This window comes from Canis aureus, chromosome 3 (genome assembly GCF_053574225.1).
Source record: "Canis aureus isolate CA01 chromosome 3, VMU_Caureus_v.1.0, whole genome shotgun sequence".
In the NCBI taxonomy this organism is placed as follows: domain Eukaryota; kingdom Metazoa; phylum Chordata; class Mammalia; order Carnivora; family Canidae; genus Canis; species Canis aureus.
Window position 1 is genome coordinate 25,772,887 of NC_135613.1, and position 21,115 is coordinate 25,794,001.

Sequence of the window (21,115 nt, forward strand, 5' to 3'; positions counted from 1 at the left end):
AGTCACAGATCTGACAAAAGACCTGATACGATCCTAGAAAAATGCCTGGCAGGTGATAGGTGCTCACTATGATCTGCTTGTAAGTCCTAGGAGCTCAGCTCCCAGAAAGGCCCATAAAGCAAAGTGCTACTTCATCTAGTCAGAAAATTTAACTAATTAAATGACTATGATCCTAGTACACATCTAGAACCTATACCAAACACTGACAGGGAACAAAGAAACAATGTGCACTGAATACATTTCACAACATTTAATTAGAAAGCTAATTAAGTCAAGGTCCGACACTTCTTAATACTAGGACCCAAAAGATACCTCTCTTCCTAGACTGACAATTGCCTTCAAAGAACTGGACAAGATGCTGAAGATAGAGCAGCTGGTGAGCAGTTAACAGAATGACATCCAATTCAGAGTTTTTTTTCCCCACTACCACCAACAGCACTGAAGGACCAGCAGGCCCTTCAAAAGACAAAATCAGTCATCTGGTTTGGATAGACTGAGTCACTTCAGGTATTATTTTTTAGGTCTGATATGTGATGTTTCTTCTGGGACTCCTCAGGTCCTGTCTGTATGGCACACCTCCTGGCTCCACCTTCATGCCACCAGATCACTCTAGCTTTTAGAAAAAGGGGAGGAGGAGGCCTGACAAGTGGTAACAGTACGCCTTAATACTGGGTGAGAAGAGACTTCAGGAAGTTTAAGGGGCAGAGGAAGAGAATTCCAACCCAACCTTTCACACAAGCCAGAGCCTGTTTGATACTGTAACCAGTACGTTACAGCCTTTTACATTCTTGGCACTACCACAGGCATGCCTATTTTATTGCACCCCGCTTTACTGCACTTTGCAGATACCATGTTTTTCAAGTTGAGTGTTTTTGGCAACCCTGCAACAAGCAAGTCTACCGGTGCCCTTTTTCCAACAACATTTGCTCACTGCTTGTTTGTGTCACATTTTGATACTTCCTGCAATATTTCAAATCTTTTCATTACTATTGTATTTGTTATGGTGATCTGCAAGCAGTGATTATAATTCGTTAAAAGCTCAAATGATGGTTAGCACTTTTAAGCCATCAAGTATTTTTAAATTAAGGTATATACACTTTATGCTGTATTTATATGCATACAAATTTACATACTTTAAAAAATATACATACTTTTAATGCTATTGCACACTTAAAGACTACAGTATAGTGGAAACATAACTTTTATATGCACTGGGAAATCAAAAAATTCATTGACTCGATTTTTTCTGATACTTGCTTTATTGCAAGTAGTCTGGAATAAAACCTGCATATCTCCAAGGTGTGCTGTGCATGCAGAGCTTTTTTAGATACTATATGGGCAGCAACTAAAATTCTAAGTATGTATGATTCAATCTTACTCCAGAAAAGAAAACTAGAATATCCCAGGAATCTACTCTGCTAGGGCATTGCACTAGACAATTTACATATCACCGCAATTAATCTGAAGAACAAAGCCATGAGATAGGTATTCATACCCCCACCCCAATTTTACAGGTTGATGAAACTGAGGCTCAGAGAGTACTTTGCTCAGGGTCCTCCAATTGATTGCCTCACTTAAAACCCATGTTTATCTAACTCTGAATTCCAATTCTGACAATGAGGTTTCATTTGAGTACCTACCTTTACCTAACTAATGCAATTTAATGTACTAACAACAAAAAACAATTTACAACATTGGGGTGCCTGAGTGACTCAATGGGTTAAGCACTCAACTTTTGGTTTTGGCTTAGGTCATGATCTCAGGGTCATGAGATTGAGCCCTGAGCCAGGCTTCATGCAGGCTGGAGCCTGAATGGGATTCTCTCCTCCTCTCCCCCTCCCACTCCTGTTCTCACTCTTTCAAAATAAATAAATAAATCTTAAAAAAAAAAAAGAAACAATATGACACAAGAACTGGTAGTCACAAAAAGATATCTTGTATTCAATTCATCCATTCAACAGATATATATTTTTTAAAATATTTTATTTATTTATTCATGACAGAGAGAGAGAGGCAGAGACACAGGCAGAGGGAAAAGCAGGCTCCACACAAAGGAGCCCAAAGTGGCACTCAATCCTGGGACTCTGAGCTGAAGGCAGATGCTCAATCACTGAGCCACCCAGGTGTCCCAACAGCTATATTTTTTTAAGATTGTATTTACTTATTTGAGAGAGATAGAGAGAGCACAGGCAGGGGGAGAGGCAGAGGGAGACAGAGAGTGGGAAGCAGAATCCTCGCTGAATGGGGAGCCTGATGCAGGGCTTGATCCCAGGATGCTGAGAACATGACTTGAACCAAAATCAGATGCTTAAGCCTAACTGACTGAGCCGCCCAGGTGCCCCACAACAAATATTTATTGTAGGCCACTGTATGCCAAGTCCTTATGCTAAGAGCTGGATAAGAAACAGTGAACAAAGACAGGAGCTTGTGTTGCACAAGTTGGTACACCAAGCACACAGACAATTCCAATGCGGTGTGATTAGAATCAGGATAGGAGAATTGATTTTAATGAAACACCTTTTCTGGTTTCCAGCTCCTCCTCCTTCAGCTTCTGCTGACTCTTAGTGGTTTAGAGAGTCTGCAGTGACCTATCTGGCCCTGCCTGATATATCATAAAACCTTTCAGATCAGCAAATACCTACCTCTATCAGATTTTTTCACCATCTCCGATTTTTCCTCAGTGGTTCTAATAATTTCTACAATCAATTTCAAAAGAATGAATGTTAATAGAGTTTGCCCAGAGTAACAACTGAAACATTTATCCTCACCACAGATTTTTCTCAATGTCAATACCCCTGACGTCTTTAAGGACAAACTTGACCCTCCCAGAGGAAACAGTGTTCAGTGCTTCCTCAACAGCACTCCCTTTTCTTAAATATCTAGGGTAGCACCTGAACTCTAGCTGCCTATTCTGTCTCCCCACTGGAGTATCTCACTGAAGGGAAAGACCAGGTCTTCTTCATATTTGAGATAGTATTTCTATATTCTCAGTACCTAGGCAGAGTATATATCCCACCTATACCTGTTGAAACAGAACAGTATTTGCCTCTACATATTTACCACTCTAGTTTTTTTATTAAAGTTTTTAAAAATTAACTATATTATCTAGTGTTCCTTTGATTATGGTTCAAAATTTGTATGTACAACTCTTCAAGCCCAAAAATACCTTGCTAGGAACATGTACAAAATCTACCTCTATGCCTTTACTTTCTACTTCAGGGAAAGAGAGGAACCGAGTAAACCCTGAAAAAATATTTACTGAATGAATAAAAGCATTGGTGATTATAATAGAGTATGGTAAGAGATAAAATGTTAAAAGATACGCTCACCAAGTATTTCCTCCCCACTTCTTAACATGCTTCTACCACTTACGAAGGGCTCCTCAGCCTATCCCCAGAGCCTATGCCTCATTCCTGAACTATCTATTCCCTCTTCCCATTCTCTCTTGAACCTACTCTGATCAGCAATGAAACTGGTCTTGTCAAAGTCACCAATGACCTCCATGCTGCCCAACCCTATTGTCAAGTATATGACAACCCAGCCCTCCTCTAACTTATTTTATTGACATTAAACAGAGTTGGACACTCCCCTCCAGTATGAAACATTTTCTTCTCTCAGATGCCAGGTCTCCATGATCTCTTGACCTTCCTCCTACCTCAGTGGCTGTCCCTTACCAATCCTTTTCTGGGTCCTTTTTATCTCCTGCCCACCTCTAATTCCTGGAGCGGCTCAAGGCTTGGGCCTCTCATCTCCTCTCTTCTCTATTTACACTTACTTCCCATGTAATCTATCATTCTCATTTTATTTTCTCAAAGATATATTTATTTATTTTAGAGAAAGAGCACAAGCAGGAGGGCAGAGGGAGAGTGAGAATCTCAAGCCGACTCCATGCTGAGCACAGAGCCTGATGTGAAGCTCAATCTCATGACCCTGAGATCATGACCTGAGCTGAAAACAAGAGTGGGAAGCTTAACCACCTGCACCACCCAGACTTCCCCATTCTCATAATTTTAAATATACTGACATATCCTGATTGGTATCCCCAACCCCATCCACCTTCTTTTTTTTTTTTCTTTTTCCATCCACCTTCTTGAGCTGCAAACCCAACATATGTCAACCTACTTAACATCTCCATGTGGATAACTGCTAAGAAATAGAATCATAATATGATCAAAACATAACTTAGTTTCCCCCCTCAAATCTTCTTTCAAATTACCTCATTTCAGTATATGACAACTCCATTCTTCAAGCTGTGTAAGCTAAAACTCTTGATATGACTGGTAGAGACTGCTAGTTGCCTCATTTTATATTCAGCCACCATTTGGTTGTAGCCATGTGACTAAGTTCTGGCCAAGAAGGTGTAAGCAATGATGTGTGACACTTTCTGATCATGTCCTTAAGGGATAGGAACATGCCCTCCCCTCCCCTTTAGTCCCTAAGTACTGAAATGCACATGTGCGAGTAGGTGCTAGAGCTGCCATATTGGACTACAGCTAGATGCCTCATGCTGAGGATGGTAAGAGCACAAAACAAAATGAGTCTGGCTCCCCAGTAATCGTGAAATTACTAAACCAGCTCTCAACCACCTACTCAGATTTTTACTTGAAAGATAAATAAGCTTCTACCTTGTTTAAGCCATTATTATTTTGGATCTCTAGCAGCTGAACCAACATCTTAACTAATGCACAGAATTTGGAATCTGGAAGTAATCAACTTAAATAGACTATAATTATGTGGCAATGGCTTGGGGATCAGCATGGGCACAGATATTGCAGGACGGAAGGTTGATAATCCTTGTTAGTCCACAACAAAATATTTGGTAAAACCCATGATATATCTTCGAAAATTGCCTGCATGTCAACATGGCCTACAATTCTAGAGGAACTGGTCAAACAATTCAGAAGTTGGGTGCTTACTGGCTTCTTGCCACTTTCTAAGCAAGAAGTCCCACCAGAAGGAGACAGATTCAAGCTACAACCTGGTGATTTGCATGCAGAGGTAAAAAGGAATATACATCTGCCTAAAGGCACATCCACAGCCCCACAGCCTACAGCCTAAAGCTATTCAGCGTCAGGGGCTAAATAGGGTTGAAAAGCCTTCAGTATCCAGCAGGAAAGAAGCTGGAGAAACTGCTCATCCTCAGGAAGAGGATATTCTCCAATGACTTATCCCCAGAGAAAAACAGATCCTGAAAAACCACCACGGAGGGCAAGGGACAAGGGAGTTCCTCCAAAAGAACAGACCAAGGGCTGCGAAATGGGCAGTGAGGAACTCTTATCACTGTCAAGGCAGGAAGTCCCCACGACATGGCCTGAGAGGAGCTAATAATGGCTATGGATCAGTGAGGAGTCTTTACTTTTCCATCCTTCCTTTTCCCCAACTGGAGTCCTATTTCCATTATGGTAACCTACTCAATCACAGTACATTGGCAGGGGTGGGGTAGGGAGTGGGGAGTGGGGGTGGGGGGAGAGACACAGGTAAATACTGCATATTTCAATCTAAAGGTTCCTGGGCTGTTTATTAATCAGCCAGAGATTCTGGGCTCTGAAGTTGACTATGGGCTGTCTCCTTTGAAGAGGTGCAGAATGTGTTCTAGATTTGGGAAGAAAGGGATCCCTGGGTGGCGCAGCGGTTTGGCGCCTGCCTTTGGCCCAGGGCAGGATCCTGGAGACCCGGGATCGAATCCCATGTCGGGCTCCCGGTGCATGGAGCCTGCTTCTCCCTCTGCCTGTGTCTCTGCCTCTCTCTCTCTCTCTCTCTCTCTCTCTGTATGACTATCATAGATAGATAGATAGATAGATAGATAGATAGATAGATAGATAGATAGATTTGGGAAGAAGGGTCTGGAAAGAAAGGCCTAGACTGTCCTCCCCTTCTTTTTTTTTTTTTTTTTTTTTTAAAGATTTTATTTATTTATTCATAGAGATGCAGAGAGAGAGAGAGGCAGAGGCACAGGCAGAGGGAGAAGCAGGCTTCATGCAGGGAGCCTGACGTGGGACTCGATCCAGGGTCTCCAGGATCACGCCCTGGGCTGCAGGCGGCGCTAAACCGCTGAGCCACCCGGGCAGCCCCTGTCCTCCCCTTCTAACATAAGAGAACTTTTAGGTGAACGTATGGCTACCCAGTAGAACCTGTACTTCTCAGCTTCTCAGCAAGGAGCTGTGGCCATGTGCTTTAGGTTCTGCCTATACTCCTCATTAGCCAGTAGGAGGTGAGCTGAAGAACACAGCCTCCAAGTTGCGCCACTGAAGAGAAGGAGTAGGACTTCTCCTTCCCCTCTCCTCTCTTTCCTCCTGCTAGAATGCAGACATGCATGGGCCAAAAGATGGAAGCCATATGTTAGGGGAGTTGGTACAATGAGACAGAAGGCACCTGGGCCCCTCATGAACACACAGCTGCCTCAGCAGGCCCAGCCTCCTATTTTAAGAGAAATAAATCTTGATCTGGCATAAGCAGCTGCGAATGCAGATCTCTTACAATGTCCAGTGATATCCTGACACACACAGCCATTCTCAATTTCACACTTTCACATGCCATGTCCAACCCATCACCCGGTACTAGGGGCTCAACCCACGAGATAGCTGACCAGTCACTATCTGACCGTTTGCTGCTTATACTACCCTGTCCTAGGACTCCTCTGATGGCTCCTTTCTGCTTTCACTCTTTCCTCTTGTCTATGAACTTCACAGCAAATAATTATTTTATTTTTTTAAAGATTTCATTTATTTATTCATGAGAGACACAGAGAGAGAGGCAGAGACACAGGCAGAGGGAGAAGCAGACTCCATGCAGGGAGCCCGACGTGGGACTCGATGCAGGGACTCCAGGATCAGGCCCCAGGCTGAAGGCGGCGCTAAACCACTGAGCCACCTGGGCTGCCCCATATAATTCTTTTAAAACATAAATTCAGAATGGGCACCTGCCTGACTCAGTCGGTAGAGCATGGGACTCTTGATCTTGGGGTCATGAGATCAAGCCCTACGTTGGGCATAGGGATTAGTTTTTTTTAATGTAAATAAAGTAAAAAAACATAAATCAGAATCAAAGACCTACGAAAGCAGGGTTTCTGCCTGTAGTTTTCATTGGTTTATTCTCATGATCTACAACAACACCGGGCATATATTTCACCAAATTTAGGACATCATTTATAAAAAGCTGCACTATTATTTTTTGCATCGCCAAGGAAAAAACATTGCCCATTAGACTATAACAAAATGGCTAAACAACAGACCAGGAAAGAGTTGTAAGCAGTTACACCAGTCTCCCATTGCTTTGAGATTTCTTTCTGAAGAACATGGAGTGTTGGTGACCTATTAGCTGCATTGCCTAGGTAGGAAAGGCAATCTTTCTAACTGTACGTTCAATTTCATAATGTGGCACAGCTTCATAAACTTACAGACTGTGGCCCTTCTAAAGCTCCCTAATGTACTTTGTCAGTGCTTTGCAATAAAATACAGAATCATAGTCATTCCTCCAACAACAAACATTTTCTTTACTAATATCATACTGCCACCCTACTGTTGTTGCCATTCCTCTCTGCATAAAGAAACATTTGCTTTTAATTACTGCTGATCAAAGTGTGTTTTTGAAAGGCATTTAAAATGGCAACTAGGGATCCCTGGGTGGCACAGCGGTTTGGCGCCTGCCTTTGGCCCAGGGCGCAATCCTGGAGACCCGGGATCGAATCCCACGTCGGGCTCCTGGTGCATGGAGCCTGCTTCTCCCTCTGCCTATGTCTCTGCCTCTCTCTCTCTCTCTCTCTCTCTCTGTGTGTGACTATCATAAATTTAAAAAAAATTTTTTTTAAATAAAAATAAAAAAAAATAAAATGGCAACTAAATTTAACACCCATAGTGCTCAACTGAGGGGCAATAATATAAACAGGTAGAACCAAGTTTGCACATAAACAGGAAATGACAACTGTGTCATACCTGCCACCTGACCAGTAGTGATTACATCAGTATAACAAGCATTTCAATTTCGAAGATGTTAATATGAAGGGGAAAAAAAAGGTGGGGAAGGCATCTCACAAATGAATGAATCCCAAGAATTCACATTTTTGCTGAAGGAATGACTGACTTCTGCTACTGTGCCCTTCTCAGCTGCTCCAACCACAATGTGCCTTCTTGAGGTCCCAGAGGCAGAACAAGGATGGGCCCCAGTTTCCTGCTGTTCCTTGTACCTGGGCATACTCTTCCCCTCAGATGGCTCCCTGTAATCCCTAAAATTTCTATTCAAAAGTCACCTCTGGGGCGCCTGAGTGGCTCAGTCAGTTAAGCATCCAATTCTTGATTTTGGCTCAGGTCAGGATCTTGGGGTCCCTGAATTGGGCTCAGTCCTTAGCGTGGTGTCTGCTTGGGATTCTTTCTCCCATGTCCCTCCCCCGCTCCTGTTTATTTGCTCTCTCGCAAATAAATAAAAATCTTTAAAAAAAAAAAAAAAGCCACCTCCTAAAGCCACACTTCATGTCCCCACTAATCTCCATCCCTTTTGCCTATTTGGTTTTGCTTGGTAGTCTTATTACCATATGACATTCTAACGGTACATGCTTGTTTATTATGTTTCCTCCCACTGGAATGAAGCTCCATGCAAGCAGGGCTCCTGTGATGTCTGACATGAAGCAAGTAAACAGTAAATACAGTTCAATAAGCTGTTTATGGGAAGATACCCTCACCTACACATACTCTAAGCACCTTTTTTTAGATTTTTATTTAATTAATTTATTTATTTAGATGTTATTTATTTATTTATTCATTCATTCATTCATTCATTCATTCATGAGAGACACAGAAAGAGAGGCAGAGACATAGGCAGAGGGAGAAGCAAACTCCCTGTGGGAAGCCTGATGCAGGACTCGATCCCAGGACCCCAGGATCACGACCTGAGCCAAAGGCAGATGTTCAACCACTGAGCCACCCAGGTGCCCTATACTTTAAGCACCTTGTGAACAAATGCACTCTGCACCAAGCAAAGGCCTGGAGACCCAAGGGCTTTTCATCTTCTTTCTGTCATCTTCCCTTACAAGAATAGAGAGCTATTTGACGAGCTCCATTCTTAGCGATAACTGGGGCTTCCATTTCCCTTCTCAAAAAGAGCAGCTAAAATGCTATAAACATCATAAACTTGCTCAAATTATTTGTTTTCAGGTAGTTTAGGAGAGGGAATAGGAACTCTTGAATCACAGGGTGCCCGGGTGGCTCAGTTAAGCATCTGCCTTCGATTCAGGTCATGATCTGAGGGTCCTGGGATCAAGCCCCACATCGGGGCTCCCTGCTCATCAGGGAGTCTGCTTCTCCCTCTCTCATTTGTGCGCTCTCTCTCTTTTTTAAAAAAGACTTCATTTATTTATTTGAGAGAGAGTGAGCATGAGGGAGGTGAAGGGCAGAGGGAGAAGCAGACTCTTTGCTGAGCAGGAAACCCAACGTGGGGCTTGATCCCAGGACTCTGGGATCACGACCTGAGCTGAAGGCAGATGCTCAACCAACTGAGCCACCCAGGTACCCCTGTGCTCTCTTCTCTTTTATACTCTCTCTCATATACTCTCTCTCTCCCAAATGAATAAATAAAATCTTCTAAAAAAAAAAAACAACAACTCTGAAATCAAACTCTGAATTAAAACCCAGGTCTGCCACTTCCTAGTTGTGTGTCCTTTAACAAGTTACTTAATTTCAACCAGCCTCAACTTTCTTATCTGTAAAATGAGGTCTTGCTGAGCAAGTTAAGTGCTTAGCACATACTAAGTGTTGAATAAATGTGAGCTGATATGATAATCATTCTCTATCTCTTGGCTAAGATGAACAAAAAGGGTAGAGAAGGACCCTGGGAGGCTACATCCTACTTTCCTACCAGGCTTGAGGAAAAATCCTGGTTATTAAGTGAGTGGTAGCAATTACCTACTGGGGAAAAAGTGAGCCTAGGTTCTGAGGCCTGTTACAAAGAAAGATAAGGTCAAAGAGATGGAGAGGTCAGAGTGGAAATGCCAGAGGTGGCGGGGAGGGCGGGGTCCTCTATGTTGGCTCATCTTTCAATGGTCCAAAAATACGCTTGTTCCTGGTCTAGAATTTCTTATCCTCCCCCAATCCATCCTTCTCTCAAGCTAGAAACCAAGGAATCATCTTTTTCTCTCCTTTCTCACCCCTGCCTCTTTTAATCAAATCTGATCATTATAAGTGGGTTAACTTAGAACCTCAGTATTTTTGGTGTCTGCCCTCCTCCATCCCCACTGCCAATGCCTTCCTTCAACTCCACTATCGCTACTAGAGAGCAGCACAAGCTTCCTAATCTGTCTCCGGCCTGCAGCCACTTCTTCCAACCTACTTTTTCTACCCTTGCCAGTGATCCTTCTAACCCCTTCACATTCCTCAAAGGCTTCTTAGAGCCTTACTGACAAAGTTCAAACTCCTAAGTACTCCTGAAACCCTCCAAGATCTGAGGCCTGCTTACCTGAATCCACTCCCCCAGCAAAATCCTGCCTTTGGTCCACTACTTCTTGCTCTTTCCTGGGCTTCCCAGTCTCAGAGCCAGTTCCAAGAGCCCGTCACCTGGCAACTACTGCTCAGCATTCAGCATTCAGCATCATTTTTTCTTGAAAGTCTTCACTACACCACTACCCCACCAGGGGTCCCTTCTCATTTTTCTTAATGTCTTATGCATCCCTCCAGAACAGCACTTAGTACTCTGCATTCTAACTATTGGACTCCTACCTATCTCCACCTCGACCCCCAGCCCCCAGTTAAATTACAATTTCTTTAAGAAAAAGGACTGTCTTTTCTCCTAATCTACCTAACACTTCACTGGGGATCACAGCATCTTTAAAAAAAAAAAATGTCTAGGGATGCCTGAGTGGCCTGGTGGCTGATGTCTGCCTTCAGCTCCAGGCATGATCCTGGGATCCCGGATCAAGTCCCACATCGGGCTCCCTGCGAGGGGCCTCTTTCTCCCTCTGCCTGTGTCTCTGCCTGCCTCTCTCTCTCTCTCTCAAATAAATAAATAAATAAATAAATAAATAAATCTTTAAAAAAAAAAGTCTGTTGAGTGAACATTTTGGAGGGGCCTGATGAAGAGTTAGTACCAAAAAGACCATAAACTCTGTCATACCATGAATGCCTTATGAAAAACAACACTTCTACAAAAAAACTATGTAGATCAAGCATGTTAGTAGGATATGTATATGGAAGCTGCAGTGAATTTACTGTCAGTTGTTAAGCAATAAAATAGAGTAGAAAGTTTTTCTAGATCAGGCACCTTAGGTTTGAATTCTACCTCTGCTACTTCTAAGCCAGATCACTACAGACAAGTCAGTTAACCTAAATCTCAGCTGCCTCATCTATAAAACAAGGAAAATTTAAGGACCTGCTTGATTGCACTGCTGTATTTAATGAGACAATGGTTATAAAGTGCCTGGCACTGAGCAGGCTTTTAAGGCTGTTAACAAATATTGGTCCCTTTCCACTTAAAGAACACTGTTAAAAAGTACAAGGTCACATTTTCTGCATTTGGGAAAAAAGACTTACCACTCTTCTAAAACCTTGACCACACCCTAACTATCCTAGCCAGCCATCTTGAAGATGAACTAGGTCATAAAGAAGACTAAGCCAAAAAAAAAAAAAAAAAAGAAAGAAAGAAAGAAAGAAAATAAGAAAAAGCAAATCATTTCAATGCAATTTCATCACCACACTTGATAAAGTTTAAAATACCTGTCCTGCCCAACTGATAGCATCATTTTGGTATATGAAGAACAACATATGAGTAGGCTACATTACATGAATGTAATGTACATAATGAAGCCTTGGAACGCAGGTTCCTGAAGAAAATGAACTTAGTCATGGACCTGCTCCATAGAGCCATGAACTCACTGTAACGTGCTACATAAATAAAAAACACAAGAAACGTAAAGAACTACTCTACTTACCACAAGAGAAGACAACTAAGAACTTCAGGTGATCTATGAGAGGGACCCATAATGTAAAATCTTCCGAAGCTCTAATATACCAATCTCTATTTCGTAGGGACTGTATTCTCAGAAGTTTTCATTTTGTTAAAAAAAAAAAATTTATTTATTCATGAAAGACACAGAGAGAGAGAGAGAGAGGCAGAGACATAAGCAGAGGGAGAGGCAGGCTCCCCGCCAGGAGCCTGATGCAGGACTTGATCCCAGGACTCCTGGATCACGACCTGAGCCAAAGGCAGACGCTCAACCACTGAGCCACCCAGACATCCCCATTTTGTTCAAATATAAAACTCTGCCTTACCTAATTGCCTAATTCAGACTGAAAGATTACTCTTACCTGTTTTCACCCTGAGATGTAGGTTTGAATTTTCAGCCATATAAACGTCTTATTTTCTAACCAAATGTCACCTACCATACCTGTGACACAGTTTCCACCAAGTGAGTAACAATACAAAGGCAAAAGCTCTGGAAACGTCTTTGTTGAGAACTGCGCACTTAATCCCAGAATTAAGGAAACGGATTAAAAAACAATAATACACTTAATGTGTTCTAGGTTCTGCTGAGAGTGAATTACCAGTTATTGGACTGTTCCTCTTCGTTCAGGCCACGTAATTGTCAAACAGAATCTTATGGTGATCTAATATTAGTGAATTTAGTTTTTCACATTTATTTCAATATTCTGTTGACCTTGAAAAATGTTTTCCTGATCTCTTCCACAATGATTACATTTGTTCCTATACAGTCACAAAAAAGTTACAACATCCTCAAAGATTGGTTAATGTGAAGTGCCACAGTGTAGATTAAGCAGTATCTTTAACTGGTCCCTATGCTTTATTGATTTGACAACAATTTCTTGGTGAAATCTCAAGTATGTAGAAACCTCTAAACCAGGAGTGACTTAGAGAATGTTCAGAAAAAAAAGTAACTTCTGGAAGCAAAGGACTACTAAAAAACATAAACTCTTTGCCTTAATTTACCCATTAGAATTAATATTAAAGAGAGGGAGGGCAGATTTTTAAAAATTACCTAAAACAAAGTGCCTTTAAGGGGACTTCTTGGAAGTTCCTACTTGAATCAAAGAAACCGTTTAATATTCTTCTAATTTTAGTTAAATTACAGTCCTGATGTATTTGAGAAAACGAAATAACACAGTATGAGCAATCCTGACTTTCCAAACAGCCAAGCATCACGACCCACAAAATTGTTTCCTTTTCTACCTGACATCTGAACTCACCACTTGCAAGCCCCATTCCTGGAGAATTGTAGTCCCTAAGTAAATATATTGACTCCTCTCACTAAAACTGAAGTATGTAAGTTTTATAGTTGAGCCAATCTGATGGATGACTACTTTCACAATACCGTAGGGAAGTTTTATATGAACTAGCGAAAGAAATTAGGAGGTAGAGTGAAGAGAGGGAGACCAGCAGGGGTCCTGAAAGGGAAGCTCCTAATTTGTAAAAAGGAAGGCAAAAGTGAGTAGAATCACAGAAAATTCCTTGTACCCTAATTGCCATTGTTTTTATGACAACCTTATTAAATAATCCTTAAAATATCAAGAAAGAGATCTGTAAAACTCCTTTCAGAAATGATACCAGGGGGAGTTTACAAAGTCATTTGCTTCCATTTGTTTCCTGTTCAGTGTCTGCTACAGCAAAAGCCAAGTTTGAAAGGGCCAAAACCAGAAAAAGGCAGAATGAAAGAGAGGTATGCCCGGGGTCATTAGTATCTGTTAAATTACAGAATTTAACTGGAATTCACTAAGCTTTTGAGAAGATATATATTTTAAATATCACAGAATCCGTCTGTAGGCCACCCCCGACACAAACGTATGTTTAACCAACTTGTACAATGCAATTGCCACACATACTTGGGATTTCAAATGCTTTAAAACACACACCTATGCATTCTAATTCCACCCCAAATTATTCTTTAAATCTCTGCAGTAAGGCGCGCGTGCACGCGCGCGCACACACACACACCTAACTTGATGTAAATCTAGCCCTTCTTGCCCTAAACACCATGAGGAAAAGAATGAACGCCTCAATATGTTCTCTTTTTCAGACCCTGAAAGACTTGAAAAGCAGCAAATGGAGCTCAGAACGAAGCCAGATGGCAAGGTAGTACAGGGGAAGACAACTGAAGACCCTCTCCGAGACTCGTTTTATTCCCGGAAAATGTCATCTCCATTGCTTCCCCAAGCCCAAAGGCCAGGCACCACTGGCGCAATACCATCCCTGTCCAAAGCGCCAAAGAGTTGCCAACTAATCTCCCAAGGTGTCCCCCAACCTCCTCACCTCATCAGCGCTCAGCTCCTCCATCGCTTTCCTCTTAATGGTGAAAGGCGTTAGGGAGAGATCTTCTGTTCTTGAGACCAGGGCGGGAGGAGAGTGGAAGGTGTCTACCGGGCTGTCTGGTCCCCCGAATGGGGGAGGTTTCAGAATTGCATAGTCAGAGGTTAAAAAATAAGAACACGAGAGGCACTGAACCGCCTTGGCGTCGGTCACTCCAATCGCCCCAGAGACTCCTACAGCTGCTTGTGCCCCGAGCAGCCTCCTCTGGCCGCCACTGCTGCTGCTACAGGGTTATCTTAAGGCGCCACTATTGCCCTCTGCTTCCCAGGTTACCCAGACCAGGGACTCGGGTCTCCAGCTCGTCTCGTGCCCTGAGCCTGCTGTGTCTTCGTGGTGGTGGCACGGCAGGTGAGCTTCCTCCAGCAGATCCTGCTCTCCTTCCCACCCTTTGCCCCAGGCGGGAACTGTGCGACTGCAGAGTGGATGCCCCGAGGTAAGGCGACCCCAGAGCCGCCGAGGCAGAGCCTAGCACTGAAGAGGGAAGCCCCTCCCCTCCCAAAGCAGGCCGGCCACGCCCCGCCTCCACGCCGGAGCTCGGGCAGGGGGGGAGGGGGAGGACGGGACTCTCGATGCTCTGGATGGAAGAGTAAATCCTCCTACCCCTCCACCCCTACTCTTACCCCCTCGCCCCACCAAGTATTATTCATCAAAACAACAGGGCGGCCATCTTTGAAAGGGATCACGTGACCCCGCCAGAGAGGCGGGGCTCCTGGCCCCAGGACGAGGCAGCCAATGGGCCGCGGGCGTCGCGCCGCCGATTTCCTCTCGCCTGCGTCTCCTCCCGCCCCCGCCCCCGCCCCACCCCCTCCCCCGCAGCCGCGCCGGGCGGGGGAGGGGCGAGCGGGGCTGCGGGAGGGAGGGCGGGCGGCCGACGGCGCGCGGGGGGCGGGGCAGCGCGGTGCCATGGCGACGGCTCGGGGGCGGCGGGCGCGGCGGGCCCGGCCAGGTAGGCTCGGGGGAGCGCGGGGAGGGCGGGAAGCTGGGCGAGGAGGGGCCGCCGGCCTGCGCTGCGACCCCGCGGCGCCTCCCTTGTTCCCAGGCGCTGCTGTTTAGCGGCTCCAGCATGCAGACCGAGTAAAGGAAGGGGGAAGAAGACGTCTTCTGCCCGGGGCCCGCGTTCTCTAACGCGTTGACCGCTCACATCCTGAAAACCCTTTGGACCCTCTTCCACCCCCGCGGAGAAAGCCCGTTCGGAAGAAAACTCTAAAACAAGTACAACTTCATTTTATTCCACTTTCACCTTTTAGAGAGTTTCTGCTTTAGTGTTTGGGTTTTTTTTTTTTTTTTAACGTGTTCCAGAATGATGGTAAACATGAAAGTATAAATGATTGAGAGACCTGGAACGTTTTGAAGTGCCTGCACGTATGCAAGAAAGACTCTTGGAGTCGATGGAAAAAAAAAACATCCTTCCCTGCTCAAGAATACAATGGGGATATAATTGACATATAGCATCCTATCCGTTTTAGATGTACAACGTAATGATTTGTGGGGTTTGGAGAGGGTTTCTTTTTTTAAGCTTTTACTTAAATTCCAGTTAATAAAAAATAAATACGTTAATAAATTCCAATTACTTGATATACAGTGTAATATTAGTTTGGGGTGTACCATATAGTGATTCAATACTTTTCATGTAACACCCAGTGCTCATCACACACACAAGTGCACTCCTTCATCCCCATCACCTATTTCACCCATCCCCCCACCCCACCTCTCCTCTGATAACCATCAGGTTGTTTTCCATAGTTAAGAGTCTCGGTCTGGGTTTGCCCTTTTCTCTCTCTTCCTTGCTCATCTGTTTTGTTTCTTAAATTCCACATATAAGTGGAATTGTGTGGTATTTGTTTCTCTGGCGCCCTTATTTTGCTTAATACTCTAGCTCCATCCATGTTGTTGCAAATGGCAAGATACCATTCTTTTTTATGGCTGAGTATTATTCCCACCTCCTTATCCATTCATCATTTGATGAAGTCTTGGACTGTTTCCATAATTTGGCCGTTGTAGATAATGCTGCTAAAAAAACATCATGTATCCCTTTGAATTAATATTTTTGTATTCTTTTGGTAAATACCTAGTAGTGCAATTGGTGGAACATAGGGTAGTTCTATTTTTAACTTTTTTGAGGAATCTCCATGCTATTTTCCAGTGGCTGCACCAGTTTGCATTCCCACCAACAGTGGAAAAGGGTTTCTCCTTCTCCACACCCTCACCAACACCTGTTGTTTCTCTGTGTTGTAGATTTTAGCCATTCTGACAGGTGTGAGATGATTATCTCGTTGTAGTTTCGATTTGCATTTCAACATAATAATTTGCTGTATGTATACATTGCAAAATTATTACCAAAATTATTTAGTTAACATCTGTTGTCACATATAGTTACCTTATTTTTTCTTGTGATGAGAACTTTTAAGAGTTATTGTCTTAGCAATTTTCAGTACAATATACGATGCAGTATTGTATATATATATATATATATATGTATATATATATACACCAAATCTATAAAAGAGAATTATAGATTTAACTGTAGTCCCCATGGTGACATTACATCCCCAGAACTTTTTTTTTTTTTTTAATTTATGATAGTCACAGAGAGAGAGAGAGAGAGAGAGAGAGACATAGGCAGAGGGAGAAGCAGGCTCCATGCACCGGGAGCCCGACATGGGATTCGATCCAGGGTCTCCAGGATCGCGCCCTGGGCCAAAGGCAGGTGCCAAACCGCTGCGCCACCCAGGGATCCCCCACAGAACTTTTATACCTTTTAACCACCTTATCCATTTGGCCCACCTCTTCTCTACTCTAGCGATCACCAATCTGTTCTCTGAAGAATACAATTTTTTTTTTTAAGATTTTATTCATCCATTCATGAGAGACACAGAGAGAGAGGCAGAGACACAGGCAGAGAGAGAAGCAGACTCCATGCAGGGAGTGGCTTGCTGTGGGATTCTATCCCAGGACTCCAGGATCACACCCTGGGCGGAAGGCAAGCGCTCAACCACTGAGCCACCCAGGTGTCCTAGAATACAAATATTTTGTAATATAGAAATCTAAATCGAGCAGTCAACAAAGCAGTATCATGAAATCCCAGATTTCGCCACGTACTGAAGAATATACTGTATTGGATGGTTTACTAAACCAAAATCTTAAAGACTGTTTTCCAGAATTAAAAGAATTTCTTCCCCCCCTCCTTTGGTACTTGCTTAGAATAGTAACCTGACAGCTAGATATGCAAGGAATTTGTGAGTAAAATGAGACCACTGCTGGCTTTGCATATTATCTGCTCTCCAGGAAAGGAATTCTGTATAACACAGAATTTGGACTCTTGGTGACATTGATGTTAATATATTCACTTCTCGCTTCTTTTTTAAAACATACTTATTGTAATATAATTCTCATACTATACAATTCACTCATTTAAAGTATACAAATATTCACAGTTGTGTGACCATCACTAATTCTGGAACAATTTCATCACAACCCAAAAAGACTACATACCTATTAGCAGTCACTCCTTGTTCTCCCTTCTCCTTTCTGTGGGCAACCAGCAATCTGTCTTCTGTCTATGAATTTTCTTATTTGGACATTTCACATCAATGGAATCCTACACTATGTGACCTTTTGTGTCTAGCTGCTTTCATTTAGCATATGCTTTCCAGTTTTATCCGTGTTGTAGCATATATCAGTACTGCTCTAATGCCAAATAACATTCACTGTATGGATTTATCACATTTTGCTTATCCAGTTATCAGTTAATGGATATTTGAGTTTGCACCTTTGGGCTATTATGAATGATGCTGCTATAAACATTCGCGTACAAGTTTTTTGTGTAGACATGTTTTAATTTCTTTAGGGTATATTCTAGAATGAGGCTTGCTGGGTTATATGGTTATATGGTCTAACTTTTTTTTCCTCTAAAATTTTATCTTTAGGGGCGCCTGCATGGCTCAGTCGGTCAAGCATCTGCCTTAAACTCAAGGCATAATGCCCAGGTCCTGGGATAGAGCTCCATGTTATGTCAGGCCCCCTGCTCAGCAGGGAGTCTGCTTCTGCCTCTTCCCTCTGCTTGGTGCTCTCTCTGTCTCTCTGTCAAATAAATAAATCTTTATTTATTTTTTTTTAATTTTTAAGTAATCTTTACACCCAGTGTGGGGGTCGAACTCACAATCCCAAGATTGAGTTGCATGCTCTCCGGACTGAGCCAGCCAGGTGCCCTGTATATGTTTAACTTTTTGAACAATTGACAAACTGTTTCACACAGCAGCTACACCATTTTGCATTTCCACCAGCGATTTATGGGGTTCCCATTTACCTACCTCCTCTCCAGCACTTGTTACACTATGTCTTTTTTACTACACACTAATAGATGTGAAGTGGTATCTCATTGTGGTTCTGCTTTTCATTTCTCTAAGGGCTAATGAAATTGAGCATCTTTCTGTATGTTTATTAGCCATTTGTATATCTTCTTTAGCAAAATATTGTTCATTTTTAAATTGAGTTACTTGTCTCTTTATTGTTTTCAGTTGTAAGAGTTCTTTATATATTCTAGATACAAGTCCCTTATCAGATGTACAAATTGCAAATTTTGTTGAGTACAGTTGATTACTCACAGAGTGGCATTAATTTCAGATATACAACACAGTGATTCACCTGCTCTTTACATTATGCTGTGCTCACCACATATGACTGCTGTCTGTCACATACAGGCACAAGCCTGTCTGTATTCCCAAAACTGTGCCTTTTCTTCCTGTGACTTATTCCATAACTGGATGCCTGTATCTCCGACTCCCCTTTACCCACTTGGACCATCCCCTCCTGCCCCTTCCCCTCTGGCCAGTCTGTTCTCTGTACGTATAGGTCTGATTGGGATTTGCAAATACGTTTTCCCATTCTGTGGGGGGTCTTTTCACTTTCTTGATGATGTCATTTGCAGCACAAAAGTTTTTATTTTTATGTAGTCCAGTTTATCTATTTTTCTCTCATCATTTTCACTTTTGCTACAACACATTCACTTTTATGAGGCATGTTTAATCATTTAATCTTAGCCTGTTTGGACTGCTGTGATGGAACACCATGGACTGAGCAGCTTATAAACAACAGAAATGTATTTCTTGGGATGCCAGGGTGGCTCAGTGGTTGAGCGTCTGCCTTTGGCTTGGGGCAAAGTGATTCTGAGTGCCAGAATCAAGCCCCACATCAGGAAGGCTCCCTGCATAGAGCCTGTTTCTCTCTCTGCCTATGTCTGCCTCTCTCTGTGTGTCTCTCATGAATAAATAAATAAAATCTTTTTTTAAAAATGTATTTCTCAAAAAAAAATGTATTTCTCAGTTCTGGAGGCTGGAAATCCAAAGTCAGGGTGCCCACATGGCCATGTCTGGTGCGTACCCTCTGCCAGGTTGCAGAATGCTGACTTCTTGCTGTGCCCTCATGTGACTGAGCAGAAAGAGGAAACAACTCTCCAGTGACTCTTATAGTGCCCTTATAGGGCACTAATCTCAGCCGTGAATACTTCACCTTTATGACCTTATCTAATCCTCCCGGAAGTTCAGCTGCCGCTGGAACAACAGGAGTTCAAACTGTATACAAGTCCACTTATATGGAGATTTTTTCAATGAAAGCACTCTTAAGTGTATTTTCCCTTCCTTATGATTTTCTTAATAACCTCTTTTCTCTAATTCACTTTCTTGTAAGAATACAGTAGGGACATTTGGGTGGCTCAGTCGATTGAGTGTCCAGCTCTTGATTTTGGCTCAGGTCATGATCTCAGGGTCCTGGGATGGAACCACAGGTTGGGTTCTATACTCAGCTAGGGGTCTGGTTAAGGATTCGGTCTCCCTTTCCCTCTACCTGTCCTTGCCTGTGTGCATATATTCTCTCTCTTTCTCTCTCTAAAATAAATCTTTTTAAAAGATAATACAGGGGCACCTGGGTGGCTTAGGGGTTGAGCATCTGCCTTTGGCTCAGATCGTGATCCCAGGGTCCCTGGGATTGAGTCCCACATCAGGGGACTCCCCGTAGGGAGCCTGCTTCTCCCTCTGCCTATGTCTCTACCTCTCTCTCTGTGTCTCTCATGAATAAATAAATAAAATCTTTTTAAAAAATAATAAAGGGCAGCCCAGGTGGCTCAGCGGTTTAGCGCCGCTTTCAGCCCAGGGCGTAATCCTGGAGACCTGGGATCGAGTCCCACGTCGGGCTCCCTGCAGGAGCCTGCTTCTTCCTCTGCCTGTGTCTCTGCCTCTCTCTCTCTCTCTCTGTCATGAATTAAAAAAAAAAAAAAAAAAAAAAAAAATCTAAGAAAAAATTAATAAAGCCTTTAAAAAATAAAAAATAAAAAAATATATAATAAAATACACAAAACATGCAAAATTAAGTTAATAAACTGTTTATGTTATTGGGAAGGCTCCTGGCCAATAGCAGGCTATTTTATTAATAGTTAAGTTTTGGAGAGTCAAAGCTTATATGTGAATTTTAGACTGGGGGTGGTAGCTTGTGCCCCCTAATCCCTAAATTGTTCTAGGGTCAACTGTAATATCACTTTCAGGGAGTAGGGGTAGGGTTTCAACACATGAATTTTAAAGGGACACAAGTATTCAGTCCATAACAATATTGAAATAAGGAATATCCTTCCAAAAAAAAAAGGAATATCCTTCCCATTTTGTGGTTGGAGAAAGTAAAACTTTTAGGGTTAAATGGCCTACCACAAGTCCAACAGGAAAATGATTAGGAATCTTGCTCCCCTGAATGCTTTCCCTGTCACTCAAATATCTCTGTGTGTTACAAGGACACAATATGTATGTTTTTACCATTTATAAGAGAACTC

The 21,115-nt window shown here is 42.8% G+C and overlaps 2 protein-coding genes across 12 annotated transcripts in view; one reads left to right on the forward strand and one right to left on the reverse strand.

Moving 5' to 3' along the window:
• The window catches only part of UBE4B (ubiquitination factor E4B), a 125,190-nt gene extending 110,210 nt beyond the window's left edge, over positions 1-14,980 (reverse strand). For 2 of the 3 annotated variants that reach the window (XM_077891262.1, XM_077891261.1), the window contains exon 1: positions 14,245-14,980. In XM_077891262.1, coding sequence (XP_077747388.1) covers positions 14,245-14,268 — 24 coding nt within the window. In that variant the 5' untranslated portion in view covers positions 14,269-14,980. The remainder of the gene's footprint in view (positions 1-14,244) is intronic. The other variant, XM_077891264.1, reaches the window with a different exon arrangement.
• Positions 14,981-15,250: 270 nt separating this feature from the next.
• Positions 15,251-21,115, forward strand: part of LOC144310386 (uncharacterized) — an 84,998-nt gene continuing 79,133 nt past the window's right edge. For all 9 annotated transcript variants that reach the window (XR_013376088.1, XR_013376089.1, XM_077891274.1 and 6 more), the window contains exon 1: positions 15,251-15,513. The gene's annotated coding sequence lies outside the window, so the exon portion shown is untranslated. The remainder of the gene's footprint in view (positions 15,514-21,115) is intronic.